General features: G+C 34.4%; 1 protein-coding gene across 2 annotated transcripts in view; it reads right to left on the minus strand.

Annotated features, from left to right (window-relative positions):
• kug (kugelei) overlaps positions 1-14,958 on the minus strand; it is a 45,566-nt gene that overhangs the window by 18,796 nt on the left and 11,812 nt on the right. For both annotated transcript variants that reach the window (XM_066399658.1, XM_066399657.1), the window contains exons 15-21: positions 12,879-13,034; positions 12,442-12,552; positions 5,275-5,427; positions 4,718-4,928; positions 2,967-3,141; positions 430-605; positions 40-206 (exon numbers count right to left, since the gene is read on the minus strand). In XM_066399658.1, coding sequence (XP_066255755.1) covers positions 40-206; positions 430-605; positions 2,967-3,141; positions 4,718-4,928; positions 5,275-5,427; positions 12,442-12,552; positions 12,879-13,034 — 1,149 coding nt within the window. The remainder of the gene's footprint in view (positions 1-39; positions 207-429; positions 606-2,966; positions 3,142-4,717; positions 4,929-5,274; positions 5,428-12,441; positions 12,553-12,878; positions 13,035-14,958) is intronic.

Consider the following 14,958-nt stretch of genomic DNA (forward strand, 5'->3'; position numbering starts at 1 on the left):
TTTGCAATTGAAATAAAATGAATTATGACCAAATATTACAAGAATTTTGTCTGCGAAATGGGGAGCATGGTCGTTATGATCATGAACGGTCACATGCACCCTGGCTAGGTTCTTTTTAGCAGGGGTTCCAGCATCTCGAGCCATAACCGTAATAATGTGCTCGCTTAGGGTTTCCCGATCTAAAGGACTTCCAACGGTGATTACCCCTACCGGAAAATATGCATATAATCAGCAACAAATCTCGCTGTTTCAATCGATAGATTTAAGTAAACAAAGGATCAAGTAAAATTCAATAAAAGTTTTATTCTGGTCCTCGATCCTCCGTTAAACTTCATTCTTAAATCCCATTAAACATAGTGGAATCGCGCTCCAGAACTACCTATTATCGACTACCGAAAACAAAAAGTACCTACCCCCGATTATACTCACCCGTAATTGAATCGAGCTTGAAACTTTTGAGGGAGAGAACGTTTTCGGCGGAATAAAAGCTGAAAATCAATTTATCCTTTTCGTCTCGATCCGTGGCCTGAAGCGTAATAACTTCCGTATCAACTGGTACAGCTTCTGAGATTTCTTTTTTATACACGTTTTCGCTAAACTCCGGCCTGGAAACGTATTAGAAAGACCACATAAAATGCTTCTTTCTAAATTTCATATTTTTAAAAGTTGAATTGGGTATAAGTACATATACATATACAGGGTGTAACATCATCATGGAGATATTTCAGGGAGCGATAGTACTCTGCAAAATAATAAAAATATGCTAATAGACCCATGGTAAAAAACGCACCATTTTCACATTTTTTCTATTTGGTATTTTTCTCTCGTATGCCTTAGGTAGAATTTTTTAAAATGAAGAACATCAAAAATCAAAACAAAATTATTAAAATAGCTAAAGCTCAGCCATGGTATCCTAGATTACAGACCGGAATAGGTAGACTGTACTTTCTTAATTTGCAAGAAATCAAAAGCTATAGAATTGGGGAAAGAATTTAAATTTGGTATCAAAATTCATACAGGAAGTTAAAAAAAAACAAAGTATAATATAATATATAACCCAAAAAACATAACACCCTGTATATCGCTGTCTACAATTTTGATATTCTGATGTAGAGGGTGTTAAAAAAAATAAGTACACGATATTTAAAAAATTTAACTCCAGGCACACATAAGAAAAACGCAAAATATGAGAAAGAAATATACAATTTTGCCACCGTGTATATCGGAAGTGATGAGTATTGACCAAAGAGCCTATTAGCATTTTTTAAATTATTTTGCAGAATACCATCGCTCTCTGAAATATATTTATGATGGTATGTTACACCCTATTGTATAGACATATAATCATCCATAGAGTGCATAAAGGGTTTACATTTGGAAATACCCCAATAGAGTGGTTAAAAGGAAAAGGAAACGGAATTGTTGTATTTGTCTTGTAAGGCAAAGAGGGTTAAGAATGGTCGAATTGCGACGATTGTCTTTCCATTTCGCCTGAATTTATAGTAGTTTTCCAGCTATTCTTGTAATTTGCTTTGTCATGGTGCCTCATCTTTGAAATCAGTCGTAGTGCAATCTGTTCTGTTGTTTTATGTATTGTTTAGTTTTTTCCATTGCATTTGCCCTCAGCATGTGTCCATTGTCCAACAATGGTTTGCAGATGGACTTATATATTTTTGTCGCAGTTTTTGTACTGATCCCTTTATCGCTATACGTTAGCAATAGGATATGTTTTGTCCGTTTAGTAATTTCTATTCTCATATTTCAAATGTGTTCAGTGAATTTTACGTTTTTTGACGATTGTTACTCCCAACTATTTTATATCGTTTTGGACTTAGTTGTGAGACCCTCGGCCATTAATGTTGTGTGTTCCGCTTTAATTTGGCGATTCGCGAATACAAGTTCGTTTTTGGGGGCATTTTGAGTTGGGCTCCATTTGAAAAATCATGTCACTTTGCTGGCCATTAGGGTCTGAATTCTTCCGATCGTTTTCTCAGTCTTTTTGTCACGTACAGTAAGTGCACTATCGTCCGAGTATTACAATAATGTATAATGTTGTTTGTCTATATGTTTTCGACCTTTAAAGCCATGGTGGTATATATCACGAAAGTATACATTATAAAGGAAGGATGAAAGCCACGATCCCCGAGGGAGCCTTGTTCGAGAGAAAGAGTGTCCTCAATTCGTATTTCTAGTTGCGAGTTTTCAAGTAAGTTTTTGATAATATGAAGTAGATATTTCGGCTTCTTTAAAGTTATACTGTGTGTATTCTGGACTACAAACGTGGTCAAATGCCTTATTTATGACCATAAGTAAATTTGTTCGTCTTCCACTATTAAGATATGTTTTGTATGTTGTTAGTCAGAACAAACACTGAGTGATTAATCGAATGTTTCGATTTAAAGCCAACCACCGGGAGTAATGTAATATGTCTGGTTTTGTGTTTGTGTATTGTCCAGTCCATTTTTGTGATAGGAATTATTATTTCTTTTTTCCATAACTCTGAACTTCTATTATTTATAATACAGTTCTTCAACCAATTTAGTATGAACTCGTGACTTTCTGGAGTTAAGCTCTTCAGAATTTTACTTTTTATTTTGTCTTTTCCTGATGTTATGTTTTTGATATGAGCTAGTACTCCAATGAGTTATTAAAATGATTGTATCAGTAGCTCATCAAATTTCAGTAATGTTTATCAAATTTAGGGTTTTTCGAAGTACTAAAAGACCTCGCCAAGTTTACACTACATACGTGAGCTGTATCTTTGCCTGCATAATATTCCGTTTCACCTTCATTGATTGTACCGTAACAGTTTTTTAATTTTTTGCCAGTGCGATTATCTTGTGTGTGACTGCACAGTTCCCTTTTACGTTTATAGGTATGTTGGTAAAAGACATTCTTCAGTCGAGGAGAAAACTTTTCTATTGCCAATAACAGTTGCTAGGACATCTAGGAATATATTAACTTACCTATGATCATTTATATCGATGACCGTAACGTTTAGCTGTGTGTATGCTTTATGTACAGTGTCCGTTACGCTGATATTCAAGATATATTCATCCTGCAGTTCATGATCGAGTTTATGAGCTAAGAGAATATTACCGGTATCTCTACCGATGTAGAAATCTTGTCTGGCATCTCCATCTGAGAAGAGAAGAAATACACAATATAAATAAAACTTTCAACGAACTCCAGCGAATTCATGTTTTGATACGAGATGAAACTGATTAAACTGCGAGGAGTTCGTTAATTAATACATTCTAACGTCTTTCGCAATAGTGTATTGCGTGGAGACCCATTACTCCGTCTTTCATAATTACGTCCCTATCTTTACTAGCAAGATTAGCAAATGTAATTCAATTTTTGGACCAAATATCGCTAATGGGGAAGTTAGTAATGACATTAAAATAACTAAATAGACCTTCTCAAAACCTTTATTAATAAAGCATGTATAAAAAGGAATATTTGTAAAAATGATATGGCTCTGAAGGAACATCCTGACTAGTTTTGTTGTCACAATAGTGATACCGAATCGCTACCACATATTTTCAATGGCAGGATGGTTCTTATAAATACATAGGTGGACAAAATAGAGAATCACTATCTAAATAAAGATCCAAATGTATAGGCACTATTAATCGTAGTGTTAACATGAGAGCGGCGGAGCACAGGTGTTGCAAAGTAGGACAAATAGAGAAAAGTAGCTGAGCATGCGCTCTCGGACAGATTCCTTTTCACTTTTCAACAAAGTGGATAACGTTCATCCATCTCAACGCTACTATTCAGACTTACGAGAAGCTATATAGAAATATTTAAGCAGTTTTAGCTGGAAGAAAGAAATCACTGCGCTTAATTCGGACTAGAAGCTTAGTTCTGTACACCGATGTCCTTCCCCTCATCACCAGAAGAAGAGGGAATAAATATGCCGGACTAGGCCACTTACCCCTTTAGTCAACGTCTAGAGACCCAGAAGAAGCTTTCATTCGTTGCTTCATCATGTTTGATAATGTCCACCGCAGTTTTTGACTACTAAAGTAAGTTCAATTGATGGAAGGAAATATTACAAAGCATTCTATATTTTTTATTTCAAATTCTCAACTAAATAATTCGCCTTTTTTAACTCGTTAATTTATAAGGTTGGTGGCATGCAAAATACGAATAATATACGAGAAGTCGCGTGATCGCAAAATACATTTTTCACCCGGTAATGAAGCAGGAATTGCCGAATATGAGCGGTAAAACAGAGTCGGACAAAGGTGCTTTCATTGCTGACGGGATTAAAGCTCTTTCTGGGGCAACGGGATCCGAGACCTTAATTAAAAGATCGATTGATAAGTACAAAGAGGGCTTTCGCAAAACACGCATAAAGAGCGGAATGGCTTTTTATTGGGGTGAGGTCGGATTCCCTTCAGTGTCGACGCAGAAAGGGGTAACATATGGAAAGTCTTCAATGATCATTGTTCCGGTTCAACAGAGAGTAAATCCCCTTTAAAGTCTTTGCGAACATTATTTTTTTCCATTAATAAAGGGTGATCACTAAAAAAACCTTAAGTGGGTGTTGAAATATCAAAGGGATCTCTTGGATAAATGCATCTGTTATCTATTGTCAACGTTAGACTTTTAATGATATATAGTAAATTGCTCAATCAACGCATTCCGTTTACAATTCACCACTTACTATGAGTTTTTGCAGTGATCATCGCTTGTTATTAAAACTTACCGACTATGTCATACCACAAGCTGTCATTGTCTGCGTCATTCGCCTGTATTAATGCGACCAAAAATCCAATCTGGTCGCCTTCCGTCAATTTGACGGGTGACGGTTGCTTAATCACGGGGGGATTTTGCGAAGTTTCAGGCACAGGCACGATTTTTACAGACACTTTGCAGGTGTTGCTTTTGGGAGGGGTGCCTGCATCAGTAGCCTTTATCTGAAATTATTTATAAATAATAATGCGCATGGCCTTGTACATTTTTAAACATCAAAAAATCGTCAAACCATGGTGTATTCGTTCTCAGCTCAAACAATATTACTGAACTTCCTAAAATACTGAAAGAACACCCACCTAAATTCTATTGTTTTTCGGATGGATAAATTCGCGTTATTAATGACTTTTAAAGGTTTCCAGACTCCGTTAACTGATTGATTGAAAAGCGGAGAGGTCTTGACGCAGATGTATTGAAAGCAATTTGTCCCAATTAGAAGAGAGAATAAATATTTTCTTATGTTACTTTACGCATGTCGCTTTAGATGAGATTAACCGAGCTGTTACTTACATTTAGCTCATATTCTTGGCCGGGCTCGAAGCCTTTCTGGGCATAAACTTTTCCTGTAACGCTGTCAATCTTAAATTTGGATCGACCTTTGCCGGATTTGATTTGGTAGCGGAGCTCCGCATTCTTCCCTATATCTCTGTCAAAAGCAAGAACCTGGAAAAGAAATGAATGTGTCTAAAATCCACAGTTTACAGAGCAGATAAACTTTTGGTTAGTTATCTAAAACAACTTTTTTCATGAAACTATGGCTTTGTTCGTAGTCCAGCAATATCGCCGCTGGCATTGTCAACAAAACCACAAACTAGACGAGTAGGTTGCAAACAATAGCGCAAGCGAATTCTCTCTAAAATTCCTATATAGAGTACATATTTATAACTTTGACTTTTAGGGGCAAAATTCCCGTGGCCGGATTGTTAAAAGACGTATGCAACAACAGTTTTGGAGTCGTTTGGCCGCTATAACCCTTTCTTCGGTAGTATTGAACGACTTCAAGACTAGTGGTCGTCCTGCAAGCGGAACTTGAACTAAACCTTGCTGCAATTGAGTGCTGGGAGTAATCTACGAAAAAATATGAAGCTAAGGCGGAATCAACCTTTTCTCTTCTTGGTTACACATATTCCCTGGCAGAAGTAGAGTGCTAGCTATTACACGGCTGGTGGTGTTCTGCGAAGTGAGAAACTTGTTCCTTTTCTCCCTCTAGAGATTACCTAGGTAAACATCATTCGATCTACCTGGAATAACAATTTATGCCACTAAACTGATTTCCTGGACGATTGCTGATGGTCTGTTTGCCGGGAGCCTAATTACACCATTTATTTCCTTTCATACATGGTTTCTTTCAATTTAAGTTCTAATGCTGTCCTGTTCCTGTATCTTGTTAATCGAAGACATCAGAGGAACCCGATCGTGATTTCTCCAAGTTATTTTCCATTACAAACTTTTTCAGAGATTGATTTTTCGTTAGCAATAGAGCTCCCCTGAGAGCAGCGAAAGGGGTGCAACTTTCTGGGTCATAAAACTTCCTCATTGCCACTCTTCTTGGCAATTAACCAATATAACCAATTGCAAATTTACGAAGAGAAATTATACCTGAAATAGGCACCTCCAGTAACAGGATGAACATTTAAATCTGTGATCTTTTTTCTGCAAGAATACCGCTTCTGAGCAAACAAAGCAAAAAATAGAGTTATCTTTTCCTCACTTTGAACACAGGAAGGGCTCTTTTTTTACCGCAAAGGACGACCCGATTTGCCCGCATATAAACTTCATATGATACTAGCTTGCCATTTCCGCTCGGAATGGTTTTAATCCATGGAGAATTCCTTTAGTTTAACAGAGATAAAAACAAGATCCGAATTAGGGGGAAGCTCCTATACCAGCACACAATAAACATGACAACGTAGCAAATAACATAAAGTTATTGTTAAACCCTTTTGCAAACGGATTACTCTATTTTACCTGTAAATAGATTCATCCACTCACCATCTATTGATTAAGTAATTAGCGGTGATTAAAAGATGATTAATTAGCATTTACCGAATGATGGATTATTTAAATCGGTCTTATTAGTCCTCTAAAATGCATATGGCGCCAACTTTGCAGAGAAATTTGGGGCAGAGCGGGTATAGATATTTATAGCACTTTTCACTGGAAAACTTCAGAATTTCACTAAGACAAAATGAAGGTAAAGTTTAGAGAATAAGTATTGGCCGTGACATCATTTTGATATAGCCGTACTGTGTCCTTTTCAAAATCAAATTTATATACAGGTTGTTACATAATATTATGTAAAAAATTCAGGGTATGAATCTGTGGGTAATTTTAAGAAAAAAGTTTATATGAACATGGGTTCATTTTGGCTTTCTGGGTGAAATACAGAGTAATCATTTTTTTTAAATTTTTTAAAATAAAAATATTCAAGAAATCTTTTTTCCACAGAAATATAAAGCATTTTGAAAATTTTTTTTATTTAAAAAAATCAATGGCGTATCATATTTTTCGTTTAAAATATTTAAGGTCGCATCAATGGGGACGCCATTGATTGTGAAATAAGAAATATTGTTTTTCCCCTTAAAAGATGTATATCTATACTTATTTTATGCTCTCCACTTTTTATAAAAAATATTTAATGCTCGAATTGACTTATTAGGCAAAAACTAGAAGAATTTTTTTTACTACCCTGTATTTCAGATAGGAAACGAAAACAGACTCATGTTCATATGAACTTTTTTTTCTTAAAATCATCCACAGATTCATCCCTTGATTTTTAACATACTATTATGAAACACCCCAAATAAAAATTAATATGCAATTAAAAAAGTTTTAAAATTTAAGTCAATTTTAGTTTCAAAGTATCTTCATATAATATTCATTGCGTGTGTTCAGTTATTTATGATGTAAATATAACTTGGTCGTCTATACGAACCGGCTTTAAGCATGGTTCATGGATACTATTTAAATATTTAATGAAATATGATTCAGATAAAACGAAACTTCTTTGATCCTATTTATATGATTCAAAAGTAAATAATTTAGTTCACTGCTTTCCTTCATTGCAAACGGTTTATTAAATAGCGTGTACATGAGTTTAGGTACTAGCTCAGTAGTGACTAAAGCTAATTTTAATTTTTTAACCGAATTATAAACATTTAAACTGTTATAGACGAGGTTTCCAGTAAACCTGAGGGCAAACTTACTAAAGTGCTTTAAATCAAGCGGAACAAAATTATCTAGTCCTTTCATAAAAAGGTTCATAATTTTCTACTAAATTGTTATAAAGGTCATTTATTTTATATGATTTATACATATATGATGCTAAGTGATCATAGTAAGTAGAAGAGACAATAACAGGACCCGAAGAGAATGTGGTAATCTTATACAAACAACATCAAAACTAACATTCCAATAAAAATCTTACTGTAATGGGGTGGGTACGTCTGGAAATTGCTATTGGACATGGATTATCTCGGAATCGTAGCTAATATCTTCGATACAAACTATTGCCATTCGAATATCTATTATGTTCAGTTTCTTCTTCAACTGAAACTGTTTGCTTACTGGGTCAGTCTAGTCTTAATCGGTTTAGAAACGGGGATTATTATGTTTTTAAAATTATTCGTTACATATCCACTGTAGATATTTTGCAATATAAACAGATATTTGAGACCCTCATCGAGTCAACAACACGGTATTATGGTTTACTATGCTAATAGCTACTAACTCTTCAAATAGTGGATTAAATAGGTTTAGTTGGAGCAGGCAATTCATACTAATCTTAAACCCGAATGATCCTATATGATTTCTTTAGTGGTTAGAACAAAACATACATTTAGTAGGTAGATATTTAATGCTTCAACACTCAAGATATTAATATTTTAACCTCATTTAAGCCAGATTCTTTAATTCAGGACCTTTAAAATTAATTTAATTGAATCTCATTCTATCTTCATGGAAGGTATAGTATTTTTTCTAGTTGTATGCAAACTGCAAGGCCCATATTTTTGCATGTCCTCGTTGAGCATTGATCTTTGTTAGGTTCAGAAATATAATTAGTACGAATATGAAAGAGGATATTTAATAAATGTCATAATAATATATAAGTATCTACTTAATAATCTTCTCAACCATAAGATTTACTTAGCTAATGGGCAAATTTAGAACTAGAATTGTCCCTTCTTTCAAAAATAATGAGGAGATTGAGAGGGTTTACGTCTGGAATAGTATTCAGCAGTACATTTCGATCCCAAAATTCTGTAGATAGATATAAATTTTATTGGATTAAGATTTATTCGACGTCTTCGACCCCCACATTGTATGAATTCTAAAATTTGTCAATGTAAGGACTGTTATCCTGCCAACTACCCCGAAAGGATCTTTCCTGTATATATATATATATATATATATATATATATATATATATATATATATATATATATATATATATATATATATATATATATATATATATATATATATATATATATATATATATATATATATATATATATATATATATATATATATATATATATATATATATATATATATATATGTATTTCATTCAAAAACAAATATGCTTATTTCTCATCAGACACATGATTTTCCATATTGTAGTTTCTTTTGAATTGCATGTATTTGAACTGAATAGTCGAAACCTCCATTAAAAACAATTATATTGTATTGAAAGTAAAATGTATCTATAAGGTCATCATTTGACTTTGGTTTGATCCAGGAATTCTCATATATTGAGACATCATTTTCTAGAACTCTGTGGTATTGCTAACCTGTAACGGCTGTAGCTGATTCATTGCAAACATTGCTGTAGTTGATTGAATTGATTCTTCCAGAAATTTGAGCTCTTTCCAGTTCGCAAAAGCTTAGTACGTTTAAAATTAAACACTTCTTTAGTGCTATAATAAAGTATTTCAAATACTGACATCTAACTGACGACTTAATAATCAAATTTTTGATTTGATTAATTCCTCACTCACCATGTTACTGCAACTGTAACAATCACAGAAAGATATTTTTACGTTTTCCGATGTTTCATCCACCTTGTATTTTTTAAAGGGAGAAAAGAAAACGTGATGTGATGGTCAAGTATTTAATAAAATTATAAAATGGTTATATCCAAAAAAATATATTTTATAGTCATTCCACTGGTTGCAATTGATTATTACAGATCAAGAATGAAATTGAGCATAAATAGCCAAAAATAAAGCAGGTAATGAGAGAAATTTAGAAAAAAATGGTATTTGATTTTGAAATGTAAGTTATAGTCAACCTATGGAATAAATGGATTAAAAAATATACCCTTAAAGCTTAAGGGTACCATAACAACACCTAATGGACGTGCATCCCATATTATTTTATTTTATATTGTCGCCTAATTTACAAGGTATTTGTGTTCTAGGTACTTACCAGCTTATCATAATCTACACGATTATGGTGTCCTGTAAAAAGGTGCCCGAAAAAAATAGGTAACCTTGGGAAAAACGGGTTAATTTATGCGACCCTAATTTATCTCCGACTTTGACCAATATGTTGCTGGCATCGCCTTTTATTACGTCAACTGTATTTGACATCTGATTAATTAACGAATGTCACTCTGTCAATTGTCCTCTACATTATATTCACTAGCTCGCATAATTTGTTTTATTTTCTTAATCATTAATTCGTTATTCCATTCCAAACCACGGACTAATGCAGTTATTGACATATTATGCCTCGTTTCACAAGAGTCATCGTTTTGTTTCAGGATGCGATACTAAATATAAACACCTAAAGCTTTGGGAAACAGGGAGAACAACAAGGTTTTGCCTAAGTCTGTTTGGAGTTTCAAATGAACGTATTAAGGGGTACCTATAACTGTAAATAATCCGAGCTATAAGTTAAAATGAAGGAACGCTGTATTAGCAATGATTCATAATTAAAATACCGTGCGTTTCTTTGCTTAAATATTAGTTATAAATAGCTTAGTAAATTATATAATTTTGGTATATTTTAATATTGTATAATTTTCGAACGACTTTAGTGTGATCTTTAGGTTATTTGCACACACCCCTTCTCGATGAACGCACCCAAGAATTGGTGATTCCCACGCTTTCTTTGAAGATTGAAAATTTAGGTCATATTGCTTATAAGTCGTTCAGATGCATCTATACAAAACACCATAAACATAATGATAAAAACTCAAAAAACAATGTTTCTTGAAAATGTAGCGAAAGCAATATTATCTACGTTTCTCACTTAATGGCAATCAAACGCAATTAAGTATTTATTTATCTCATTCTAGTAGTGTCAATTGCATTTATAGTTATTTTATAAACATTTAGCTAATTACCTGCAAACAAGTATATTTTGCAATTATTCAAATTATCGGTTGAAATTAGTGTTCACCATGATCGCAGTAATGGAAAAATGTATAATTTAAGTACAAGAGTTGTGGAAACGACAGCAATTTCAAAAGTCATGTCCCTAAGGACCACTGGATCAATGAACTAGCAACTTTATTTGAAACTTCCATGAAAACCTCGAAACTGAACAATGATGTGTTGTTATTTCAAACATTTATATGAATATTTTCCTCTTGGTAAAGTTAAGAGATTCAAGACTTTCTATTCACCCTAATAAGAATCCGATAACATTATTTGACAACAACATTATAGTATTCGGTGCTGTAATGTTCGATTTACCGGTCGCAAATCAATACCCTGCCTTTACAATTTATCCTGTGTTTCGGAATAGCAAAGGGTAAACAGACCTACTTAGAGACTATGAAATAAACGCTATTAACGTGGTTAGTAATATTTCAGGAGAAATTGCTAATAATATATCAAACTCGTTTTGACTTTGGCGATTTTTGTTTTATCTATTTTCCTGCAAAGGAAAGATGGGTATAGGGAGAAAAAGGCAGATTTAATTCATGGTTCATCGATTTACAAATCAGTAATCTTAACGGGCGATCAATAAATCGACCATCGAGGAAGAATAAATGACGTTAAGCAGGAATATTTGCCCTTAAATCTGAAAGTCTAACCGAAGCCGACCTTTCCGTCGCCAGTTTGTCAAGATGACGAATGTGGGCTACGTGTCAGTCCCGGCTGTTGGATCTGGAAGAGTGGCCCAGATAATTATTATGGATTAGAGCTTTCCTCCCTAAAGTTAACCGACCAGAAAACTTGTCAGACTGCTTTATAATTCATAGCATTTGATATATTTACAGGTACCAAGAATATATTAACTAAAAAAGGACTTTAAACTGATTTAAACATTTAAACTGGTAATATGATGAAATGTTTTTGTTCTTTCGAAATGAACTTGCATTCGCGAAATACGTTTTTCAAGCGCCACTCCGAAAACGATTATTGTGGCTTTGAGCTAAACCTCGGGATTTCAAGACATTATACTTTACCTAATGAATTCCGAGGGATTAATTTTAAATCTCCCCTAAGGGAAGAGTCGTTTAAATTAATTAGATTTTTCGCCCTTGTTACCAGTATTTATCGGTTTCATTTGAACTGTTTCCAAGCTTTTGTAGTTGTTCTTTATATATAGAAACATATATATAGTGTTGAAACAAGTGCGTATTATGAACACAGCATAGGGTGCTTTATGCATTGGATAATAATGAGCATGCCGCATGCAATGAACTTGTCTAAACCTTACCCGAAGCCCGGATTCGAACCCTTCGAAGTCTGAATGACTCTCCCATGGTTCAAGTTCGACCGCCGCGTCTGCGCCGTCAAAATCGTCAATTAAGTAGCCTCTGGCGTCATTCTACGAACATATTACCATGACAACAAATTTATGAATAAACAACTGCTTTACTAAAGCCGTAATGCAATGCACACGAAACTGCTTAGTAGCAGCGGGTTTTGGTAATATTTAGTAAGTAGAAGATTTAGGTCATTAAAGCCAGTTGATAGTTAACATAGTCAACTGGGGTCTTAATCATAATTCTATTACGTCCAATAAAATATCATTGTAATTGTCACTGTTCCATGTGTTTTTGACCGTGATATTGTAATATACGCGTATTTAATGAATACGCCATCATTCTCTTTCTGCAGTGGTGTCATAAGTTTAGACTATTCGGAAATTACCTGGAACATGGCACGATCATAGTTTCCCGACGCCGGAATGGTGATAGTGTAGAAAGCTTGTTCGAACTCAGGCGAATTATCGTTGACGTCATCTACTGTCACTACAACCCTGGTCGTGGATGACAACTGGGGTGTTCCATTATCGGACACTAACACCTGCAAAGACAAAGTCTTATTGTTTTATGAGCTCAATGATATTAATTATGACGAAGTATTTACAAGTCTTAAAACTAAAAATCTTCAAATTTCTCAACTTCGTCCAATAATGCATTACAAGTATTTGAAAGTATTAACGAAAATTTCCAACAAACTTCTGGGAGATGTTACCTACTTTCCCCCCATTGTTGTTGCATTCATTAATAAACCAACGCCTTGGACGGGTCGCCACTGAGCAATGCGTTATCACCGGACTTGATAATTAGTCTTGACGGAATATCTAAATTAAGGCTGGAACTCGCAAACCGCGCTTTTAAAATTATGATAAATCGTTCTGGGGCCGTTGGTATGGAAAACGGCTTAAGCTGTGGGGCATACATTTATACTGATTAACTCGGTCATTAAATTAAGCCCTTTGTAATCGTTAACGTAACGAGGTAATATGTGACTGTTCTCAAAACCACAAAGAAGATTCATTCGTCACTCGAGATGAGAAAGCATATATTACCCTCAAAGAGGAAACAGCAGACCACAAAACTCGAACGCCTAATAACACGGAACGCGTCATCAAAGATTATTATTGCGTTCGAACGAGGCGGAACCCCTAAGGTGCTAAAATATTACGATACCGGCGACTAAATTCGCGTTTGCACGTCCACACTAGCTAAATAACATAAGAAGTTAATTAGGAACTTTATGAAACTTCACGGCTAACAAACTTTAATGTTAGGTGTCGTAAAATATGCAGCAGGCTTTATTGGAAACGTTCCATATTATATTGTTCGCAGGTTGCTGCTTATAGCCATTATGCGAGTAATGAGGTAAAATCAAATTTAACCCAAGGCGAAGCAAGGAAGTATAAGATAATACTACAGGAATTTGCGTTTAATCGATGATGCTCAATCACTGAAAAACTACACCCCAACCACTTTGGCTCTAACATGAATAAAATACTACGGCCCCACACCCTGTCGTTTCAGGTCTAGTGGGGGATGATAATGCACTGGCCTATTTCCAATTATGGGAGGGTGTTTCACAATGAAAACGATAAAGGAAATAAAGGTTGTTTCAGAACCTTCACAGAAACACTAAGCTCGCTCTAAAACTAATTCGACGGGTTAATTTATAAGTTTGGGAGATGTTCTATAACAGTGTTTGGAAACAGAATAATTGAGCTCCCCCTTGAAGCAGAAACGAGAGAAACCTCGGACAAGATAATTTAAAACACCACATTAAACCATTCACATAACCGTGCTAATGGAAATAAAGTCCTTATTTTGTGCTTTTCGTTAATTAAATTCAAAATGACCGATACGGTCTAACATGTATCGTAATAGTTACAGATCTTTGTAGCACTTACTACCTGACCTGGCTCAATCTAGCTCAACCCTTAGTATTGCCCAGAACACCTTGAAATACAAAAGTATCACTACTCCTCACCCATCCACCACCTATGCTGTAATCAATCACAAACCTATCAATGGCAGAACATACACTAGCAAATTTGATTTCAAAATTCACCTCTAAAGCAAAAGAAGATATGAGACGCGAAGAAGTGGCAAATCTAACATTCCATTAATTTAAAATAAAAAAGTTGTTATCATTTCCGGACAACCCTTTATTTATTTTTGTTAAGAGATTTGCACGAACCAAATAAAATTCTGAAACTTTTATATTTACAATTTTTGTATACAGGGTGTAATATATTATCTTGAAAATATTTCAGGCAGTGATAGTATTTTGCAAAATATATATATTTTTAAATGCTAATAGACTCATTGTCAAAAACGCACCATTTTACCCATCAAAAAACATAACACCCTGTACATGATTACCTATGATGTTCATATTTTGTTGTAGAGGATCTTAAGGGAAATAAGTGTACGAAATTTCAAAAATGTAATTCGAGGTGTACGTGAGAAAC

The sequence above is a fragment of the Euwallacea similis genome, chromosome 19, assembly GCF_039881205.1.
Source record: "Euwallacea similis isolate ESF13 chromosome 19, ESF131.1, whole genome shotgun sequence".
Classification (NCBI taxonomy): domain Eukaryota; kingdom Metazoa; phylum Arthropoda; class Insecta; order Coleoptera; family Curculionidae; genus Euwallacea; species Euwallacea similis.